At 42.4% G+C, this 19360-nt stretch overlaps 1 protein-coding gene across 5 annotated transcripts in view; it reads right to left on the bottom strand.

Annotated features, from left to right (window-relative positions):
• Nucleotides 1-19360, bottom strand: part of Cdk14 (cyclin-dependent kinase 14) — a 594415-nt gene that overhangs the window by 69281 nt on the left and 505774 nt on the right. For all 5 annotated transcript variants that reach the window (NM_001395582.1, NM_001395583.1, XM_039107757.2 and 2 more), the window contains 2 exons: nt 13937-14076; nt 8570-8713 (listed from right to left, as the gene is read on the bottom strand). In NM_001395582.1, the coding sequence (NP_001382511.1) occupies nt 8598-8713; nt 13937-14076 (256 nt within the window). In that variant the 3' untranslated portion in view covers nt 8570-8597. The remainder of the gene's footprint in view (nt 1-8569; nt 8714-13936; nt 14077-19360) is intronic.

The raw sequence follows: 19360 nt of genomic DNA, 5'->3' as shown, positions 1-19360 counted from the left end.
TATGCAATTCTCATAATCCCACTCTGTCAAGCAGCATCCTTTGCAGAATTAATTATGTGCTATAAGCTTGTTAAGTGTGCATCTGTAAACCAGGGATGATTAGAATGTTTGTCACAGCCAAGACAAGCCCTCTTCTTTTTTCCCTCGGGCATATTTTAATGCTGCTACAGCTACGGATGGTGCTGATGGAGCTGGAAAACAAAAGTGAACAGGTAGGATGGAGCATTATATTTAGGAAGGATTACAGTCCCGAAACTCACAGACCTTAGTAATTTGATCAGTTTTGATCAATGAGGCAAAGCCCCCTTTTTCTTCTTTTTTACATTTAGATGTATGTATTTAATTACGCTCACAGAATAACCCAATTACCTCACAGAGGAGGGTCCAGTGGGTAGCTTATTGTCAATGGATTGCAACTCTGTATCTTCCTATGGAGATTTGTTGACCAAGGAAAGATACAGCATAATTATGTGTTGTCATCATGGCACTGTATATAATATGTGTAATAAGTGCTGTATGTGATCTAGTTGTACATGATAATCACACCTTTCCCATTTATACTAATTAAGCTAGTAACTTCACTCACGATTATCATGTGATTGAAGATATTTTTCTAACTGCATTGAAAATTATAATCCAGTGCAATTAAAAATCCAATGGAACGACGACACAGAACACAAACTACTGGAAAAAGAAATAGTGATACATCAGAAGAGAGAATCTCACCCAAGGAAGGGAACTAATGGTCTGGTTTCTCTAACTTTATATTGTTCTAGTTTTTCTCTAGACCTCGTACAGTACTTCCAGAGGCGGAAGAGTAAGCTTTCATCCATATGTTGTTACTTCAACACTCTACATCTATCGAGAAATTACTCTCCTTGATGTGTAGCACTGTGTGTGTGGGTGTTTGTGTGCATGCGTGCCCGAGCACGTGTGTGAGCATGCATTGGAACAGCGGCCGTTCTAAGTTCCCAAAGAGACTCAGTAAATTATTCATTTGCATGACCAATTTCATATTCTTAAAAGCTTTATTCACAGAAGCATCTCAGAGTACTGCAAACATTTTGTTGCTTATACTTGCAATAACTTAGCTAAAATGTTTAGCTTCGCTTACGGGAATTCATTCTGGGTGAGCTTTTCATTAGGTTTGCTAGAATACTGGTCTGTTTAAGGCCCTCATTTTGTGCCTGGGTCCCAATGGCTAAGTCTCTGATCCCACTCCCCACTCAAATAAGTCTCCCATGAGAGGATGGCCTCGGAGGGAGTGAGGAGCATGGTCTGCGGGTCAATGAGTGCAGTTCTGAGCCTCTGTCTGGCTTTTCCTCTCAACACTGTCCTCTATGCATTAAAATGACAGCCCAGGCCGGCAGCCTACTTGGCCCAAACAAGCCTCCATTAAGCTCAGACACTTCCTAGAGTGCCAGCAGACAGCAAAGACAGTCTGGGGGCAGGGGAGGGAACTCAGCTGCTATCCTGGTATTAATAATGCAATTCTGTGCACTTAGGGCACAGACAATTCCTTCTGTACCCCCAAATCCATAAGACTCAACAACATTGAATGAAAAGGAAAAGTGGAGTTCCTGAGCTGATAATAACCATAAGCCACAGGTGGGGCCATGTGTTGTAAAATCCAGTTTGGTTATTAGTTACTCACACCTGTGCCTCTGTCTGTGCAAAGGCTCTCCTCAGATGACAGTGTTGGCAAGCAGTCCCTAAGAAATTGACTTTTGCTTTGTACTGCCAGGAGAGGCAAGCTGCAAGTGCTGTTTTCTCTGTCCAATTCATCGTTTCAAACTCCTCTAATCTGGAAATGCTAATTCACAGACACATTCACACCCACAAAATACACAGAGAGAATTTGTTTTAGTATCCACGGGTTTATGAGCCAGTTTGTGGAGCATCAAATCTGTTTTTCTTTCACCTACTTAAAAAAAAACAAAACAGTCAAACAAACAAAATACCCCAAACAAATAGCCACAGAAATATCCAAAAAAAAAAAAAAAAAAAACCTAGCTACATAAACAAATAAAAAACACCCCTAATCTTAGGATGAAATGAAAAAAAAATCAAGATCAAAGGGCTGTCATTATTTGTATTATTAAAATAATTACTCCAAATTATACAATGTATTGTTTAGACATAGAGCGTAGACATCATATGAATTAGACTCAGTTTAGAAAAATTAAATGCATGTTCACACTTATGTACGGCCTAGAGATGGGGTAGAAAAAGAGAGAATGGTGTTTAGGCAAATGAGCGAGGGAATCTCCATACAATTCCCCAGTTTGTTATTTCAATACAAAACAAAGTTTCCAAATGCAGTCCTGGCACACACTAGAATGTTTTCTCAGTCTGCTTTTAGGCAGTTCAGTGCCTTTTGCTCACTCACGTGTGGAGTTCGGGTGCTGCTGATGCAGAGTGCAGATCAGAGATGCCCACTGAAAAGGTGAAGGACAGAAGAGGCAGCCTCCAGCCTGTCTGAAGCCTGACTCCTCAGCATGGCAGAGAGCTAAGCCTGTGGGAGTATCAGGCATTTGACATGGCCACAAGGGGCGGTGGTCTACATATTGGTCAGGTTGCATCCATAACTGTGCTGGAGTTCATGTGGTCACCCCATTACAGGAAGGGGTGTGAGGAGGTTGGGTGGAAGACTAAGCCACGTTGAAGGCTCTTCTCACCCCAGTGCCTACAGCATGTATCATGCTTCTGTGATGTAGAGTTTGGCCTTGGTTTTCCCGTCCAGCTGGAGCAATGACAGCAACCAAAGGCTCTCTTCAGATAAAGCCTGAGAGGACCCTTGTGCTTGCTTCCTCTGTTCCTATTATTTCCACACATGTTGCCAAGTACCCAAGAGAAGAGAAATGACAGAACTGCAGCTGCTGGAGAAGAAACACTTGTTGGATCACACAGAGAGTAACAGTTCTGGCAACAAGAAAGGCAGTGATCTATCTTCCTTCTCCAGAAAGAAACCTAGATTTAACAAATGAGTAGAGATGGTGACACATCCAAACAGCCATTCTCCCTACTCCTGGAGTTGAGAAAGTGAGACAGGACTTAACAAAAAAATCCCTTTACCAATAGCCCCAAATATCTCCCAGTGAGGATCTGCAGTATCGCACTCAAACTGAGCCTTCCTCTCTGTCCCACAAGACATCCACAAGGTGTGTCCTAGGTGCATGGTTTGCTTCATCGCTTCATTGAAACTTTTTGGAAGGACAAGTTCAGAGCTGCATTTTGAGGGGTCTTTTGAACATGCTGGCCACCCAACTTGCAACCAAGTGGACCAGACCAGGCTCGGTTCTTATCTAGAAGCATCCTGGAATCAGCCAGTAGCTCACAAAGGGAGGGATCACCCAATAGCCTCGCTCCCGCCTGCTGCTGCTGGTTACACAGAGCAGAGCAGCTCCCCAGGAGTGTTTTAGGATCCAAGGCAACCAGAGAACACCAGCATACTCCTCCACAAGTGGGACAAAGAGAGAGAAGGATGGATTCACAAGTAAGCAGAAGCTACATGGTGAGGGGAAGACGAAGACCGTATGAGTTGACTCAGACTGAGAAAGCGAGCCACCCCAATGTCACAGCATGAAGGAGAGCCTTGGCTGACTCCACCTCCTAGAGCAATTTCCAGAGTCAGTATGGCAGACAGATTAAGGCTACGGCTGGCTCCTGCCTTATAGTCCTCTTTGTGAAGCTCGTCTGGGCAGCTATATAGGCTGTCAATCTGCCTTCCCTTTGCGCACCACCACTCACTGAGGAAGCCACGCAATGAGATGCCGAGGAGCACACCAGCGGAGACATGCCCTTGCCAATGGCTTCTCTTGCTCCTGTGGGCACCAGGCTTTGTGCCTTCCCGTGCCTCTCACATAACTCAGTCACCTGGCTCTGGGTCTATCCCTTATGCTCTGGCAAGTGCCTCTTTCCTCACACAATCTGGTTCTTCTGAAGCAGTTTTCATAGTTTTCATCTAGCACCAAAATACACTCTACTGCAATGAATTCAGTTCCATTTTCTTGATTTTGTCCCTGAGAAGGTGGATGGAACAAGAGTTCTCCATTGGTGTTGTCTAGAGAGCGCCGTGAGACGCCTGCCCAGTCTCCTCAGACATGGTGTCTATGTATTTCAACTGTACAGCACGAGAAATTCTAGCAAGGAGGAGATATTTAAGGTGGATTGAAATTAAATTCACTAGTTTTAAATGGGCATATGGTTCCTGCATTACACACAATAGCACCATTCATTCTTGTGGAAAAGGGAAAAGGGATGAGGAGAGGGATAAGAGATAGTTCTGCTTCACGGTATAAAATATTATTTTCCTAGTTTACCTTTACCCTGTCCTGACTCAAGTAGGTTGTTTATTTTACCTTATAAATATGTAAACACTGAATAACTATTGAAGACTTACTTCACTATGGTTCCTTCAAGTTCTTACATGTTTTTAAAGAATTCTATGTATGAGTACTGTATTTCTGCCATTTCGTCTTTCTTTCCAACCCATCTCCTGCCCTCCACTTACAGCCTCTTTAATTATTGTTACACACACACACACACACACACACACACACACACACACACACACACACACTCCACCACAATGAATACATAAATACAACACACCGAGTCCATTCAGTTTTGCCTCTCTGAATATGTGTTTAGAGGTGACCCCTAGGTATTAGGTAACCAATGAGGGAGCTCGTCCCAAGGGAAGATTTATTCTGTCTCTCCCGGTAATCAATTAAAGACCACTGGGGTTGGTTAAAATACTGATTCATGGGCCCTAGGAATTGGGTTGGAAAACTCTGCAGGAGTTGGGTATCCCAGAGTACGAGATGCCTATTTTCAGAGGGTGTGGCACCAGCGCAAACAAACAACATACCAAGTAAACAAAACAGAACCCCTGATCCTATTCAATGAAAGTGCTTCAATGAAAATTCTTGAACAATTAAGCCTTTCTGATCTCTTTACCTAATAGATCACTTTGAGGAAACGACTGTTTACTGACTGGGGTAAGCAAAGTGAAGCTATCGACTGTCGTCATTGCCATGTAACTCTTAAGTAATATGGACCAAGAATGACGTTATGTTGAAACAGAAGGAGATCACCAAAGTATGCACAGTTAATCTCTTGCAAGAGAGCCAAACAATATTACTTCATGCACTAGACAAATATTTGTAAAATTACTCTGAGTTTAATGGAGTCCAAGCCTACTGATTCACTGAGGAGAGGTATTCTTATCCCTGCATTATGACAAAAGATAGTGACCAACATTCTCTATGCCAGTTTGGAGCACTGAAAAAATTAGCATAGGCTTCTGGATAATCACCACATACAAACGTAAGTGTGACGAATGGATCTAGCATTCGATATTACCAGCGGTATTTTCCTTTGACGATTGTTTTCTGTGTACATTTGAGACTTTCTTGGGTTTTATTCAACTTTCGGTGGTAACCAAATAAATTACCATTGAGAAAATGGTATGAGAAATGGAACAAGCTGTAATGTGGCTGGCTAACATGACCAGAGAATAAGAAACTGAAGGGAGCTCAGGAGTTTGATTACGGTGACAGCTATCCCGTTCTTAACTCAGGCACTTGTGGCCGTCTCTTTGTTTCATTTTGCTACAAGACTCTAAAACCCAATTGCTTTCTTCTGCACAATAAAATGCACCTCATTAGCTTTTCCACTAAGGCCAATTTATGCAAATCCGACATTATTAACTAAATAATTGAAGTGGCCTTAGTTTGCAAGAAAGGAAATAACGTGGCATTGAGGTACAGAAGAAGTATTAGGACATGGAGCATTCTTGTATACCCTGTCCCCGTCATCTCAAAAGCAGCACGGCACAATGCAAGTTCTACACCGAGCGCCTGCTGATGACCACCAGAGAGAGGTGGCTGAAACTTTAGCCTGGGCTTAGACCTACCTCAGTCACCAATCTCTTCCCCTCATTCTCCTTCTCAGTCGCTATGCGTGTTACCAAAAAAAAAAAAAAAAATCAAGACAGTTCGGGGAAATTTAACATGTCACTGACTCCAAACAGGTGATGGATAAATTTTAAAAGGGAAAGAAAAAAATTAAAACTAGAAGATTATATCTTTTTTCCTGAGACTTATTAACATGATTTTTTGGTTTCATAATGTCTTTAGTTTGAAATTCATCTACTGGACAGAAAGGAATCAGGCCGTATGCTGTAGAGGGACCAATAAAATATTTCTTCTCTAACATGGATATGTTTTGTAAGATCAGAAACTACGGTGACTTCTTGTTCTGTTGGCAGCAACATGTTAGCATCCAGATTTCCCACAGCTTTTGTGAAAAGAATGGAGATGTTTCTTTAGCGGCCTGCTGAATCAGATGTGCTCTGTGGACCAACAACAACATTGAAGCCTTCATCGCCGATGTGACAAAGACAGCACTCACAGGGAGAGCATCTGTACGGCTATCAGACAATTGCAGAGACACTTGTCCACTGTGGAGCTACACCTGGATCCAGTGTGAGGAAGGGCACCGTGAGTACTGCTGGCTCTAATCCGCTGGAAACCTCTTCTTAATTAGCAAGTTTTGGGTCTTTCTGGGCAAGGCTCTGTCCAGTCAGCTCCTTTTGATTTTACAGTAATGAGCTGATCTTAAACACATCCTTGTGGCTTTGACTGGGTAGATCAGGAGAGTTCAGAAGAGCCGAGAAGAAAGGACATGCAAGCACAGTCCTGCCAGTGAAATTCAGGCTTGCTTGTGAGCATGAGTCAATAAAACAGAGCCAGTTTTCATTCTGATTCTACTGAGATAGCCAAAGGGTTTATAAAGTGCGAGCTAAATACCGTTAAAATGTACACGCTATGTACAACTCTTATGAATCAAACCATTCTCAGAACCACGAGCTACTGGTCAGAAAATGGCTGGACTCATAGCCACAGTCTATCTGACCACTGCAAATCCAAGTGGGTCCCAGAGAACAAGGGCTTCACGTACAACAGCCTAAAGAAAGCTGTCATCTCTCTTGTGGTCTAGTAGCATTATCTCCTGGCCAGCATTCGCATGCCACACTTTAGCCAGGAGTCTCTCTTTCCCTCTTCCAAAGCAACAGAAATCAATGCCACAACCCTAGGCTAGCAAAATTCACCTCCCTGTTGCGGGCATAAAAAGCTAAGTTCCAAAATGGCTGCAGATACTGGCAGGTGCATCACAGAGCTGTGCCCACCGTCTTTGCTATCGATGCACTTTGCTTCTTACCATATATCCAAATAGGAGAGAATCAGGCTATTCCTCCCAATTAATAATAATAAAAGAGTCAAGCACTGTAGCTCATACTTTGTAACCTTAAGGCTAGGGAGGCAGAGGCAGGAGGATCTCTGACACTTGCTGGACAGTAGTTACTCTACCTGAGTCGGAGAGTTACAGCTTCATTGAAAGATACTGTTTTAAGAAATAATGTAGACAGAGATTGAGGGAGGTACTTGATATCAACCTCTGGCATACACCCCATTCTCGAACCCCTCCCCCCCCACACAAACAGTTCTTCCTGTATTCAGCTCACTTCACTCAACACTTAGTTATGGAACACAGAAAAGGGAAGAACATGCTCTACCAAAACCAGCATAAAAAAGGCTTCCCCATAAGTGTGAGAAGCTGGTAGTATTGGCATACCACTTCAATTCTAGTACTTAGGAGGCAGAGGCAGAATGGATCTCTCATTTCAAGCCTAGTCTGGTCTACAGAGCAAGTTCCAAGACAGAAAGGATTACTCAAAGAAACTCTGCTTTTAAAAACCAAAAATGAAAAAAAAAACCATACCAAAAAACAAAAAAACAAACAAACAAAACCCAGACATGTCTTTTTGGTAATCCAGAAAGACACAGCTTTTCAGACATTAAACCTGGCACTGGACATGTGCAAAGCCTTGACAGGCTGACATGCTTAACGTCACCGTGACAGTTTACAGTTCTTACCTGTAAAACAGTAGAGGTCAAAGAGGCAAATTGTGAGACCCAAAGCTTTCCCCTGATAGGTCTGTGCCAAGGGCCAAACATGAATCAGAGCCCAGGGAGGGCCTGGCGGGCAGCTCATCTTAAAATGAGAGCTGTGCACGTTCTCTTGTGGGAGGGAAGTGGGGGCATGGCCAGAGTTGCTGATACTTCATGGAAAGCTAGAAATCTAGACTTCTGTATGAAGTATCTTAATATTAAAATGATGGTAAATAATTAAAAAGCAGATTGCATCGGCCAATGAAAACAGGTCTGTGGTTCAGGTTCCTCAGCTTAAAATAGAACTTTCCTAACTTCAGTGATGAACTCAGGCATGATCAAATGGGTGCTCATGACTCAGTGGCTTTTCATATGACTGTAGAGTCATCTTACGTGATCCAGGGCAGCATGACGTAGAGCTTAGGCGGTGCCTGAAAACACTGGAATTCCTGATCGTTCTCTGCCTCAGCAAAATGTTTGATATGTGGCAGAATAAGCCCACGGAACTCATAGGACAGCTTCAGGGAGAAATGAGGCTGAAATCGTTCACTGAAAATCTCTATTCCATGTCTACTGCAAATACTACTGTCCAGTAAAGCAGGGCCTCTTACCTGTGCTCTCCCGAGGATGCTGGGCTCGTCAGTGCTTGCTGTTCGATAGACTTTTCCCGTAACTATTGTTTTTTCCAAAGGCCCTCATGCTCTCTCCAGCTTCGGGTTGCAATCTCACATTTGGGACAGTAAAAATAGAAGACACTGAGGAGAGAATGACATGTTTCCATTTACATATTTATACGCGTGTTGACATTTTGTTTAAAGAGGATAAGAAGACTGCAATTCAGTCTGGATGTCCAGCATTCAAAACAATGTGGTATGTGTCAATGTTTGAAATGCCAAATGGTCAAAGGTGCACACCCAGCTCTATGCATTTACACACACATGCTCATGCACACTCGTAAGAGGTAGACCCCCAACACTTGTTTCACTGATCTTACAATGATAGACTTGGATTTATACATGCCTTTGCCATTTTTAAAATTCATTCATGAGGATAGTACTTTTTAAAAATATGTATTTATTTTATATCTATGAGTACACTGTCACTGTTTTCAGACACATCAGAAGAGGGCATTGGATTCCATTACAGATGACTGTGAGCCACTATGTGGTTGCTTGGAATTGAAATCAGGATCTCTGGAAGAGGGGTCAGTGCTCTTAACCACTGGGCCACCTCTCCGGCCCTCAAAAGAAGTACTTTTTGACTCTAACATTTCCTGGGAAGTTTCCTAAGGAGCTAGTTGCAGTGAGAAGATTGTGAGTTTGATTCTAACAGTTCTTACAGATAGCTAAGTGGAGAAGCTAAGCGGTTGGTTGAATATGAGAGTCAGGGAGCTAGGATGCCACTGGGACTTTTGGAGTCACTGTCAGTGTGTGGACGAGATTTAAATCTTGAGGCTGAATGAAATCACTCAGCTCTAGGGAATGAACCAGACAGAAAGGTCTAAGGGGGATGCATTGGGACCTCACAGCATTCCTTAGAATGCCTGGCGGATCAGAGAGTTTGCAAAGGAAAGTTGCAGGAGGTGAAATCAAACCATGAAAGAATCCTACCCTGGGAACCAAGGGAAGGAAGTGTTAATAGGAAAAGGTGCCAGATAAATGCGCCCAATGGCACTGACAGACCAAGGCGATAGCTGGTAAATCCCCAAAGACGAGGTGTTGAAATAGTATCGTAGGAGTTCTTGCCACCTACGTAGAAGACACTCAAGATGCGACAGCAAAAGGGAAGACCAGAGCTGGTCAGCTGGTCAGCGTGCTGACACGAGCTTCAAATCCCAGCATTAGGAAGACACAAGCAGGCAGGGAGCTCTGTGAGTTCAAGATCAGTCTAGTCTGCATGCAGTGAAACCCTGTCTCAAATTAAATAAACTCAGTAAGTGAAGAATAGATGCGCTTGTTGTAGTCATAAAAAGATAGCATGATGCTTCGTGATAGCACCGTCATGCTGTTACAGTATCACAGAAGGCGAATCTACAAGCATTAGATGTAGGAAGATCCCGCAGGACTTCCACGCCTTCTTCAGCTTGCTCTCTGAATGAGAAGTTGGGAGCACAGAAGGACTAAGGTGCACAGTCACAGTTGCCTGGCCAGGATCTGCGGAACTGAGCTCGTACTGGGGTGTCCAATGATTGCCAGCTCATTGCTCTTGATACTGGACCAATTTGCTGGCCTTCTTTTTGGAGATTTGAGTCTTGTGAGTTAGCAAATGAGTGTAATAAAATCAAGGCCTCTGCGCTGTGAACTGTATTTTGTTCATTTACTTCGACAAGGATAGTTCGGATTCAATTATTTATGTAACTTGATAGTATACACAGGAGAATGCCCTGTGGTGTGTGCGAGGGTAACTAATGAATTTCTTCTAAATCAACCCTCTGTTTATCTCCCTGCAGTTAAATCCTCATGAAGAAGTAGAGCAAGGCTGTTGGGGGTTTAGGGACAGGAGAATGGCACTGTCACCATCCCTAGTCAGCTCGGCTGTCAGAGAGATCCCTAAGAAATCCTGTGACTACTTTTGCTTCATGTGTTTATTCTATTTCCTGCCCTGATGACACTAATATTTTGCTTCTAAACTTTCTTACTATGTAACTACAGTAAATGTTCACAGATGTAAGGTACTTCAGTGGCCATTTTGAAAGGTATGTTGACTTTTCCTATTCCATTTTCAGGGCTTGGCCATCCAGCACATACTTCTATTTCTATACTTTCTACAGGGTTCCTGGTGAATCCAGTCCGGCCCTATGAGCTGTATTATCTGTTCCCTGGTGGTCACTTCCCTATGAGGTCCAACTGGCTCCATTCATCTTCACTATATGGTCCCAAAGGGCCTGACTACTCAAAGATGTTGAGGCTGGAGCCCCATCTTCTCTTTTTAATGTTGCATCACACTCTGTCTTAAGAATTCTTCTTTTGTAGACATTCTTTAAAAAAATTGCTGTGAACAATTGTAGACAGAGAACTAACTTTGTGGCATAACCTGTGCCCCTTCATGTTTCATGTTAGTGCCTCAGCTCCAATGTGTTGGCATCTGCCGATGGGACCTTTGGAAGGTGGCAAAATGTAGATGGCCTCAGGAAGGGGGTGGTCCTCGTGATGTGAGTAGTAGCCTTGTAAGAACAGAGAAATATTCTCTGTATCCTGTATGACCACGCAAGCTGGGCCTCTGGCAGCCATGAGGACAGCAATTACTAGGAACAGAATCAGCCAGCACCTTCCTCTAACCTCTCCACCCCTGAAACTGTAAGAATAAACATCTGTTGTCTCAGCTTCCTCTCAGCAATCTATTTCCTTAGGACAATGTGGCTTGACCAAGACAGCCAGGTTCTTGGGTCTGGCAACCCATCTGTTCCAAGTTGGCTGCAGACACATCCCTTGCTTGGTTCCACAGTGTGCCTTGAGAGGTGTACCCTCCTCTAGAGTCCCTTGAATGGGAACGCAGAAGGGTTCTGAAGTGTCACAAATTCTGCCATTTCCCAGGCAGTGAACTTTACAAAAAAAAAAAAAACTACACTAATCTGAGGTTTAATATGAAGAATCTCAAGAATTTCCAAGTACTGTCAGCCGAACACTAACTCAGACAAGAGTCGCACAAACCCGTCATTCACTTTAAGGAACTAATTCCCAAAGTCACATAAGTCTGGGATTCTTTGTTTTGCAAACATGTTTACAAGGGCAGCCACGTTGTTCTAAATGGAAATGACTATAGTATTTAACACTGGGATTGTCCTTTCCGTGAATCGATTTATCCTTCATAATGATTATCTTCTAGACACAGAAATAGCATTTCTGTAACTCAAAATTGTTACTGGAGGCATTTAGTAGAATCTCGCTTTAAAAAATATAATGATTTTTTTCATCTTTATTCTCCCCCCTTCAAAAGGTTTCACTGCTCGTGATGTCTAACGTTATGCAGAGACGTGTTTCTGCCAATGAATATCGCCTTATGGTTATGCTTCCGAGAATAGCCTGCTGTGCGCTGATAAAGGGATTAATGCAGCCAAAATTCTTAATCTGTGAAATTACAAATTAAATTCTCATATTAAAAATACCACCCTGAGGTATTTTTTGTGGTTTTAATTCCCCTCTGGTGTTCTGCATACATTGTGCTTGTTAATGACAGGGACGAGGCCGTCTCGGTTGGCAGGCTGCTGCTCGGTGATAATGTGTAGGCATTTACGCCCTTACAGCAACTGGATTTAGCCACTGGCTGATAAACTAAGTGGCAAGTGAGTAATAAGTCCATATTAACAGGGAAGTACTACTACAGAATTGGGAATTCGCAGACCCTCAAAATCCTGGCTTAAACTCCACCATCAAGTCAGATAGCATTGAGCGGTTGCCAAGAAGGTCAAGGCAGAAATTATGCTGCATGAGGAAACGAGTCCGGTTTTTGAGTCCAGTGAACTATAACACAGTGAGCCCAGGTCTCCCTTTTGTCTTTTCCAGCATAGGTAGAGGCATGATCTATGATCTGCTCGCTCTCTCTCTCTCTCTCTCTCTCTCTCTCTCTCTCTCTCTCTCTCTCTCTCTCTCTCTGTTCCCCTCTAAGTTTTAGTCTTGAATTTCCCTTTAAAGTTTGGAATCACTGTAATAATAGAAGATAGACCTTCAGAAAGGAAGTAAGATGGACGAGAAAGGAAATAGAGACTGGAAATGCTTGAGATATCAAGGAGGGCTTGTACGCACACGGGGAGCATCAGGTCAGTGCATCTCTAGTTACCCTGCCGGGGGAGGGGTGAGGAAGTGCTATGGAGAAGCCAATACTGCAGGGGTAGTCAGGAATTCCAGAGACAAAGGAAGTAACTTCATGTCTACTATTAGTGATGTACGCATACGAATTAATAAACACACCATAAATATACATGTATCTGTGCAGTATGCTATTTTTAAGGCAATCAGGAAATAAGAAGTCTCTCTAATGGCTCTTTGGAACCTATCGCCACTGAATAAAACTATTCCCACTGCCGCCACAGTGATTTCCAAAACTTCACAAGCATTCTGTTTCACACTTGGGAAGAAAGCTGAGATACTCCCAGCCATAAATCCTTCCCCAAATACTTTAAACGTAATTGAAAAAGCCTGCGTAAATATGAGCACTTTTTGTAAAAACAAAACAAAAACCCACCCAGGAATGTGTTTGGTTTTTAAAAAAGATCCAGAGAAGAGCTGTCTGTACAAAGACCAAGCGCATGTGCAGTTAAAATGAGTTACATGCCTTCCGCTCTCACATGGCAATTCAGCGTATTTGCCAATCGCCAGCTCTGTGCTGTTCACAGCCTCCCAGTGCTCTTTAAGGTTATTGTTACAACCGAGATGGTCTCTGGAAATCAAACAGAAATGAGTCGCCTTTCCTCTGTGTACGGCGGCCAGTTAAAATAGTACTGTATGCAGAAAGCACTAAATATGTAAATCATATTTTCCTTTTCCTTTATGACTGCTCAGATCATTTTTTTTTGGACACACACATAATCAAATACAAAGGCACGCAGCTGCCGACTGCAGAGGAGAGATAGCAAGAAAAAAAATGAATCCATTTTCTTTCTGTGTCTGGTAAGCTAGCAATTGAATGGCAGGACTCCAATAAATATATATACACACAATCTCCCTTCTGGCTTGAGTGATCGCATCTCTCTCTCTCTCTCTCTCTCTCTCTCTCTCTCTCTCTCTCTCTCTCCTCTCTCTCTCTCTCTCTCTCTCTCTCTCTCTCTCTCTCTCTCTCTCTCTCTCTCTCTCTCTCTCTCTCTCTCTCTCTCTCTGTATTTGTGTGTGTTTGTGTGTGGGGGGTGTCTCATACACACACACAATGCATACACAAAACACACAACCTCATGTTCATGCACACAGGCATGAGCCCATCTGTCTACATGCATGCTACGTGCTGATGACCAAGTGCTTTGACTGGATGCCGGAAGTCCTACTCACTATCGGTCAGCTCCCATAGCCGCGGGGGCAGATCGCTGAAATACTCGTGGCTCAAGGCGGCCTGTGCTGACAGCCTGTTCTTTGGGGAACACTGTAGAAGCTTGGAGGCCAGGTCCTCGGCGTGATTTACATAGCTGAGCCTGCAAACACAAGAAAAAAACAAAAACAAAAACAAAAAACAGAGAGATCATCAGGCCAAAGAAGGAATTCTCTGAGCAGGACCTAGGGCTCACCACCTCTAATTTACTTCAGTTTACTCCTAGCCAGGGAAACAACCTAAATTACCTGCTGAAATAAACAGACCGAATACATGTGGACCCTCCCAGTGTGAGCTATTCCAAAATGGCCTCTTCTGTAGATATGCTAAGTATTGTTGACTTAAAATATTTCGACTGTAAGCAAAGTACTGATGATTTCAGAATGGATAGAAGTGAGCTAGGAAGTAGGAAACTGTAGATGACAGTTTATCAAATAGTTGCCAGCATTCACTCACTCATGGGCTCTCTTTGTAGGTCAGACCCATATGGATGCATTTATAGGAAATTAATACCAAATAACTAGGGAAATTAAAATAGAGCTGTTATTAAGTTCTCTAGTTACTAAAATTACTTTTCCTCCAAGAATTTATATTTTCTTGCCTTAAATAAAAGAAAAATTACCGAAGCAAGTGTCCTGCCAAATGCCAGCCATTCTGATACCAGCATCCAGGTTAACAGACAGATATGCCTAAATGATACGGGGCTGAATCGATTCAAGATGACCTTTAAAAACAACAGTAGATAGAGGGTATGTGTCTCAAGATTAGGGGAGAGAGGGATAGAAGCAAAGTCTTTGATGTGGTATGAGCTCTCCAAACGGGAGGCAGTCATGCTTGTTCTTCCCAGTTCTGCTCTTCATGGAAGCTATTCTGACGGTGGGAGCAATCAGGCATGGATAATTAACCTAACCCGGATGCACTCCCTCTAGAGAGAGTAGAACATATGGCAGGCACTTTCCCCATTCTAGTAGTTATTAACAGTCCAACAAGGAAACCACCCCCATTTGGTGGTGTAGAAAGTAGGTAGAGGACGGCGGTGGAATGCTCGCCGAAGCAATCCGTGTTCTCCAAGGACTTTTAGCCATCCATCTCTGTGCTCCTGCAAGCAGGGCTAACTATACCAACTCTCAGAGGGGGCAGCCAGACGGGGGCTCAGGGCCGAGCTGTTCCATGAGTATTCTAAAAAAGCCCTGACGGTGTTGAACATGCCATTAGCCTCAGCCGCCTGCTCCACACTCCAGCCTTTCTGCACTGGGAACGTGGAGCTTCTAGGAGGGGGTTGTGGAAGGGGGAAAGGAGTTGGCGCACTCAGGCAGAGACACTAAAGCGGAACCCAGATGCGTCCAGGAGACCTCTTTACATCTTCCCATCAGAAGGCATCATGAATGGATCTACAACTACAGTGGATGTTTGTTTCATTTGTTGGTTTTTTATTTACAGACAGATCCATGGACTGGCTTTAAGTGTCTCTGGCTGAGAGGTGTCTGCCCACAGGAATAGGGGTTGTTTTCAAAGCCCTTCTTCTCTCCCTTACGGAGGGGTCTAGGTCAACAACATTGTAACTTCCTGCTTCAAGACCTCTCCTGCTTACAAACTCGCCATTAACAGTTCTAAAAGTCAAGTTTGAAATAGACTCCCCAATAAAGGCACAATTATATTGACAGTACTGTTTATAAATTACACAACGAACATCCAGTTCCTATCAATTTTATATCAATTTGATAAAACAGAGCAATCAAGCCAGACTGGAATCAGAGCTGAGTATGGGGCCTGACACAATTTTGTATACATTAAATGAATATCATTTATTTAAAGAGGAAAGAATGCTGCCAATCCCCCCAACTCGTGGTTACAGTATTTGGTATGCTGGTATCTGGTATCTAACACTCAATTCATGACCATAGGCATGTATGCATGAGGAGTACAGAGCAATGAATATCATTTCTTTCTCTTAGTCAAGGTGGGTTTCGAACTCATGGTCATCCTCCTGCCTCAGTTTCCTGAAGGGCTGGGGTTACATGAGACACGAACTACCATGTCTGGCTTAACACATTTTTTTCCGGATCTTAATTTTCTGTGTAAGAAACAAAATGGATGAACCACATGTGTCCGCAGTCCCTCCACTTCAAAGAACTATGTGTAGCACTTGAAACATGGCTTACTGTTTTGAAGAACCGTCAGTATTTACGGTCTGCCTTTGCAGGTTACTGCATTCGGATATAAATGTACCTAAATGTAAGGAACTCTGTGGGGTGATGTCATACAGGTGAGGCAGATACAAGATAGAATGAGGCCTGCCATTGGATGAGAAGGAAGGATGGGCAGGAGAAAAGTTTGAGGGAGGAGGAGGAGACAGGAACTGGAGGGGACTGGAAGAACAGGAAGGAAGAGAAGCCAAGAGAACATGGAGGCTGACATTAAGATTCCACTCTGTGTATTTACAGGTTGTTATGAATATTCTTTCTTTTTTTTCTTTTCGGAGCTGGGGACCGAACCCAGGGCCTTGCGCTTTCTAGGCAAGCGCTCTACCACTAAGCTAAATCCCCAATCCACGAATATACTTAAGGGATGGATGTGTATAGGGCTTTGTATGTTTCGGTGGGTAATTATATCTTATCAAATGGATCAGAGGTTATTGTGTGTTCTTTTATGTAGTGATTTAAGTGTAAGAGAGTGTGCAGTAGCTAGAGAGACTGGGTCACCACAGAGTTGGGATGTGTTTCTGGCAAGATATTTAGCAGATATCTTGGGGCACTGTGGTGCCAGATCTAGTGAGGGTAAAAGACAACATTTTAAATATAATTTTACAACAACAGAGAATTCATCAATAGAAGACAATCGTCTTCTATTCATTCTTCCCACCCAAACTAACTAAACTTTTAATAACGTCTATGAAATAAACTTTTAGTTGTGATATCAGGTTTATGCACATAGTTTAACTCATAAATAAAATTCTCATTTGTATATGTTACTACTTTTGTACATATTTCTCACATGTACTTCAAGAAAAGAACCAACTTTGTACCAATTTTTCCCAGTGCGTTTTTAGTGCCATTGCTAGAACCACTCTCCCGGGTCCACCTAAGTTGTGTGAGATATCCATGCTATGGGGAAGCAGTTTTATCTGAAACCATCGGTTTACCTTATCAGAGCTCTATAATGACGTGGCTATCCATCTCCTGTTAGGATGCATATTTGCCATATCTTCCATAGAAACCCATGAGTGTTTTATGCTGTGCAAGGCTGGTGCTTAGACGCATCACATTCTAGAACTGTTATACCTTCCACATAAAGTAGGACTTTCATCCTCATATGGTCTTTTCTACGTTTAGTAAGACATGCTAAGCTAAAGTTCACATTTCTCGCTCATTAATTTGATGCCTGCATGTGCCTTTGGTTTAGTGTTCCTCTGACACCTTTTGTGACCTGCCTTCTCTTCCGTATATATTACATAGCTGGGTTTAATTTTCATGCACTCAGGCATTCTGTGACTTAATAAGAAAGTTCAGTCTGTTCTCACTTTTTGAACTGCTGCTGCCAGGGTAATTGTGCATTGCCATCTTATCGTCCTGTGCCTTTTTATTTTCCTACCTTCTTTCAAATTGAATTTGAATATTCAATATCTTCTAACTTCCGTTTTTGTCTTATATAAAATGTTTAAGTGCTTGTCCCTGTACTCATGGCTACTCTTCTAAAATTTTAAAAAGAGTGCCATTATTTCTTTTGATGTTTAAGATCTTTCAAAACTTTCAAGAGATCATGAAAACTAAACTAAAAAACATTTCCCATAGGATTATAATCACACATCTATTCTTAAAGTAACATCAATATACATTATAATTTTACTGGCTATACAAATTTAAAACTATGCAGTTATTAAATTACACAGATCATCTGGCATAGAGAGTAGTAAATGTGTGCTTAATTCACTACCAGAATCTCTCTCTTTTTTTTTTTTTTTTTTTACAAAGTGGGTTGTGAACAGAAGAAAAAAAGAAAGCAGACTTGCCACAAAAATATTTGGTAAAGAACTTTATTAGGTATGAAAAATATTTCACAGAACTTACTTTTTTATGATTAAGAATTCTTGCTGGTTGTGGTGCACATGCCCACGGGGTAGGCCACATTAAAGACGGAGGCAGGAGTATTGGGCTAGACTGAGCTACATTTTTTTATAATTCCAGCCTGAGCTACATTTTAAAGACAAGCTGGGTGTGGTGGCAACACCTATAATCCCAGGACTAGGGAGGCAGAAGTAGATAGAACTCTTATGAGTTGGAGACTAGCTTGGCAAGCCTGGAAATTCTGTTTTAAAACACACACACACACCCCCTCAAAAAACAAAAAAATTAAAAGAAAATTTTTGCAGATAACCACCGAGCATGCCTATCTTTAAAAAAAAAAAGATGAATAGCCTTGTAAGAGCACCAGTGGAAGGGGAAGCCCTTGGTCCTGCTAAGACTGAACCCCCAGTGAACGTGAGTGTTGGAGGGAGGGGGGTAATGGGGAGAGGATGGGGAGGGGAACACCCATATAGAAGGGGAGGGGGAGGGGTTAGGGGGATGTTGGCCCGGAAACCGGGAAAGGGAATAACAATTGAAATGTAAATAAGAAATACTCAAGTTAATTAAGAAAAAAAGAAAAAAAAAGAAATGTAAATAAGAAATACTCAATTTAATAAAGATGGAGAATAAAAAAATAAAAAAAATGAAACTTATCTTTCTGGAAAATCACTTATATTTTGCTAACAATACTTAATAGCTCTCTCCAAGTATTTCTTCAGCCTTTCTAGTTCAAGCTGTGCCCCAAAGTGCAAACATTACATGAATTTAGGGTTTCTTTTAAACTTGAAATATTAAAAATGTATGCTTCTATACAATATGGATTAACATGAAACTTTGACCTAGAGGTTTTTATAACAGCACAAAATAAAATCTATAGGCAGACATTAAACCATAAGACTTGGACCTTAGTAGACAAAATCACTGGCCACACAACTTTGGTGTGCACTGTTTGAAACATGGCAGTCATGAACCAAGAACAAAAAGGCAGACAGACAAGGCAGACTCTTCTGCCGGTGTTTGAAATGATCACTGTCGAGTAACTTCAGGTCTAGGATTGGATTCCAAGGACCTCAGTTCCGAAGGATGATGAAAAAAACGTAAGGATTCTGCTCGGTGATCATTCACGTATCTCTCTAAATGGCTCACAAAGGGGCAGGATTTTGGCATGGGAACAGTCTAAAATGTAACCAGCACTGCGGACACAAATGAATTATCTTAGCGGCTGGGCTGGACACTCACTTGCTAAGTTGGGATTCCAACACCGCATAGCAACAGGTTATAGGAGCTCCACTGGGCTTACTCACAAGGCATCACGGGTGAACT

Source organism: Rattus norvegicus, chromosome 4, assembly GCF_036323735.1.
Source record: "Rattus norvegicus strain BN/NHsdMcwi chromosome 4, GRCr8, whole genome shotgun sequence".
Classification (NCBI taxonomy): domain Eukaryota; kingdom Metazoa; phylum Chordata; class Mammalia; order Rodentia; family Muridae; genus Rattus; species Rattus norvegicus.
The sequence above is the reverse complement of the archived record's forward strand: the minus strand, read 5'-3'. Positions and strand labels throughout refer to the sequence as shown.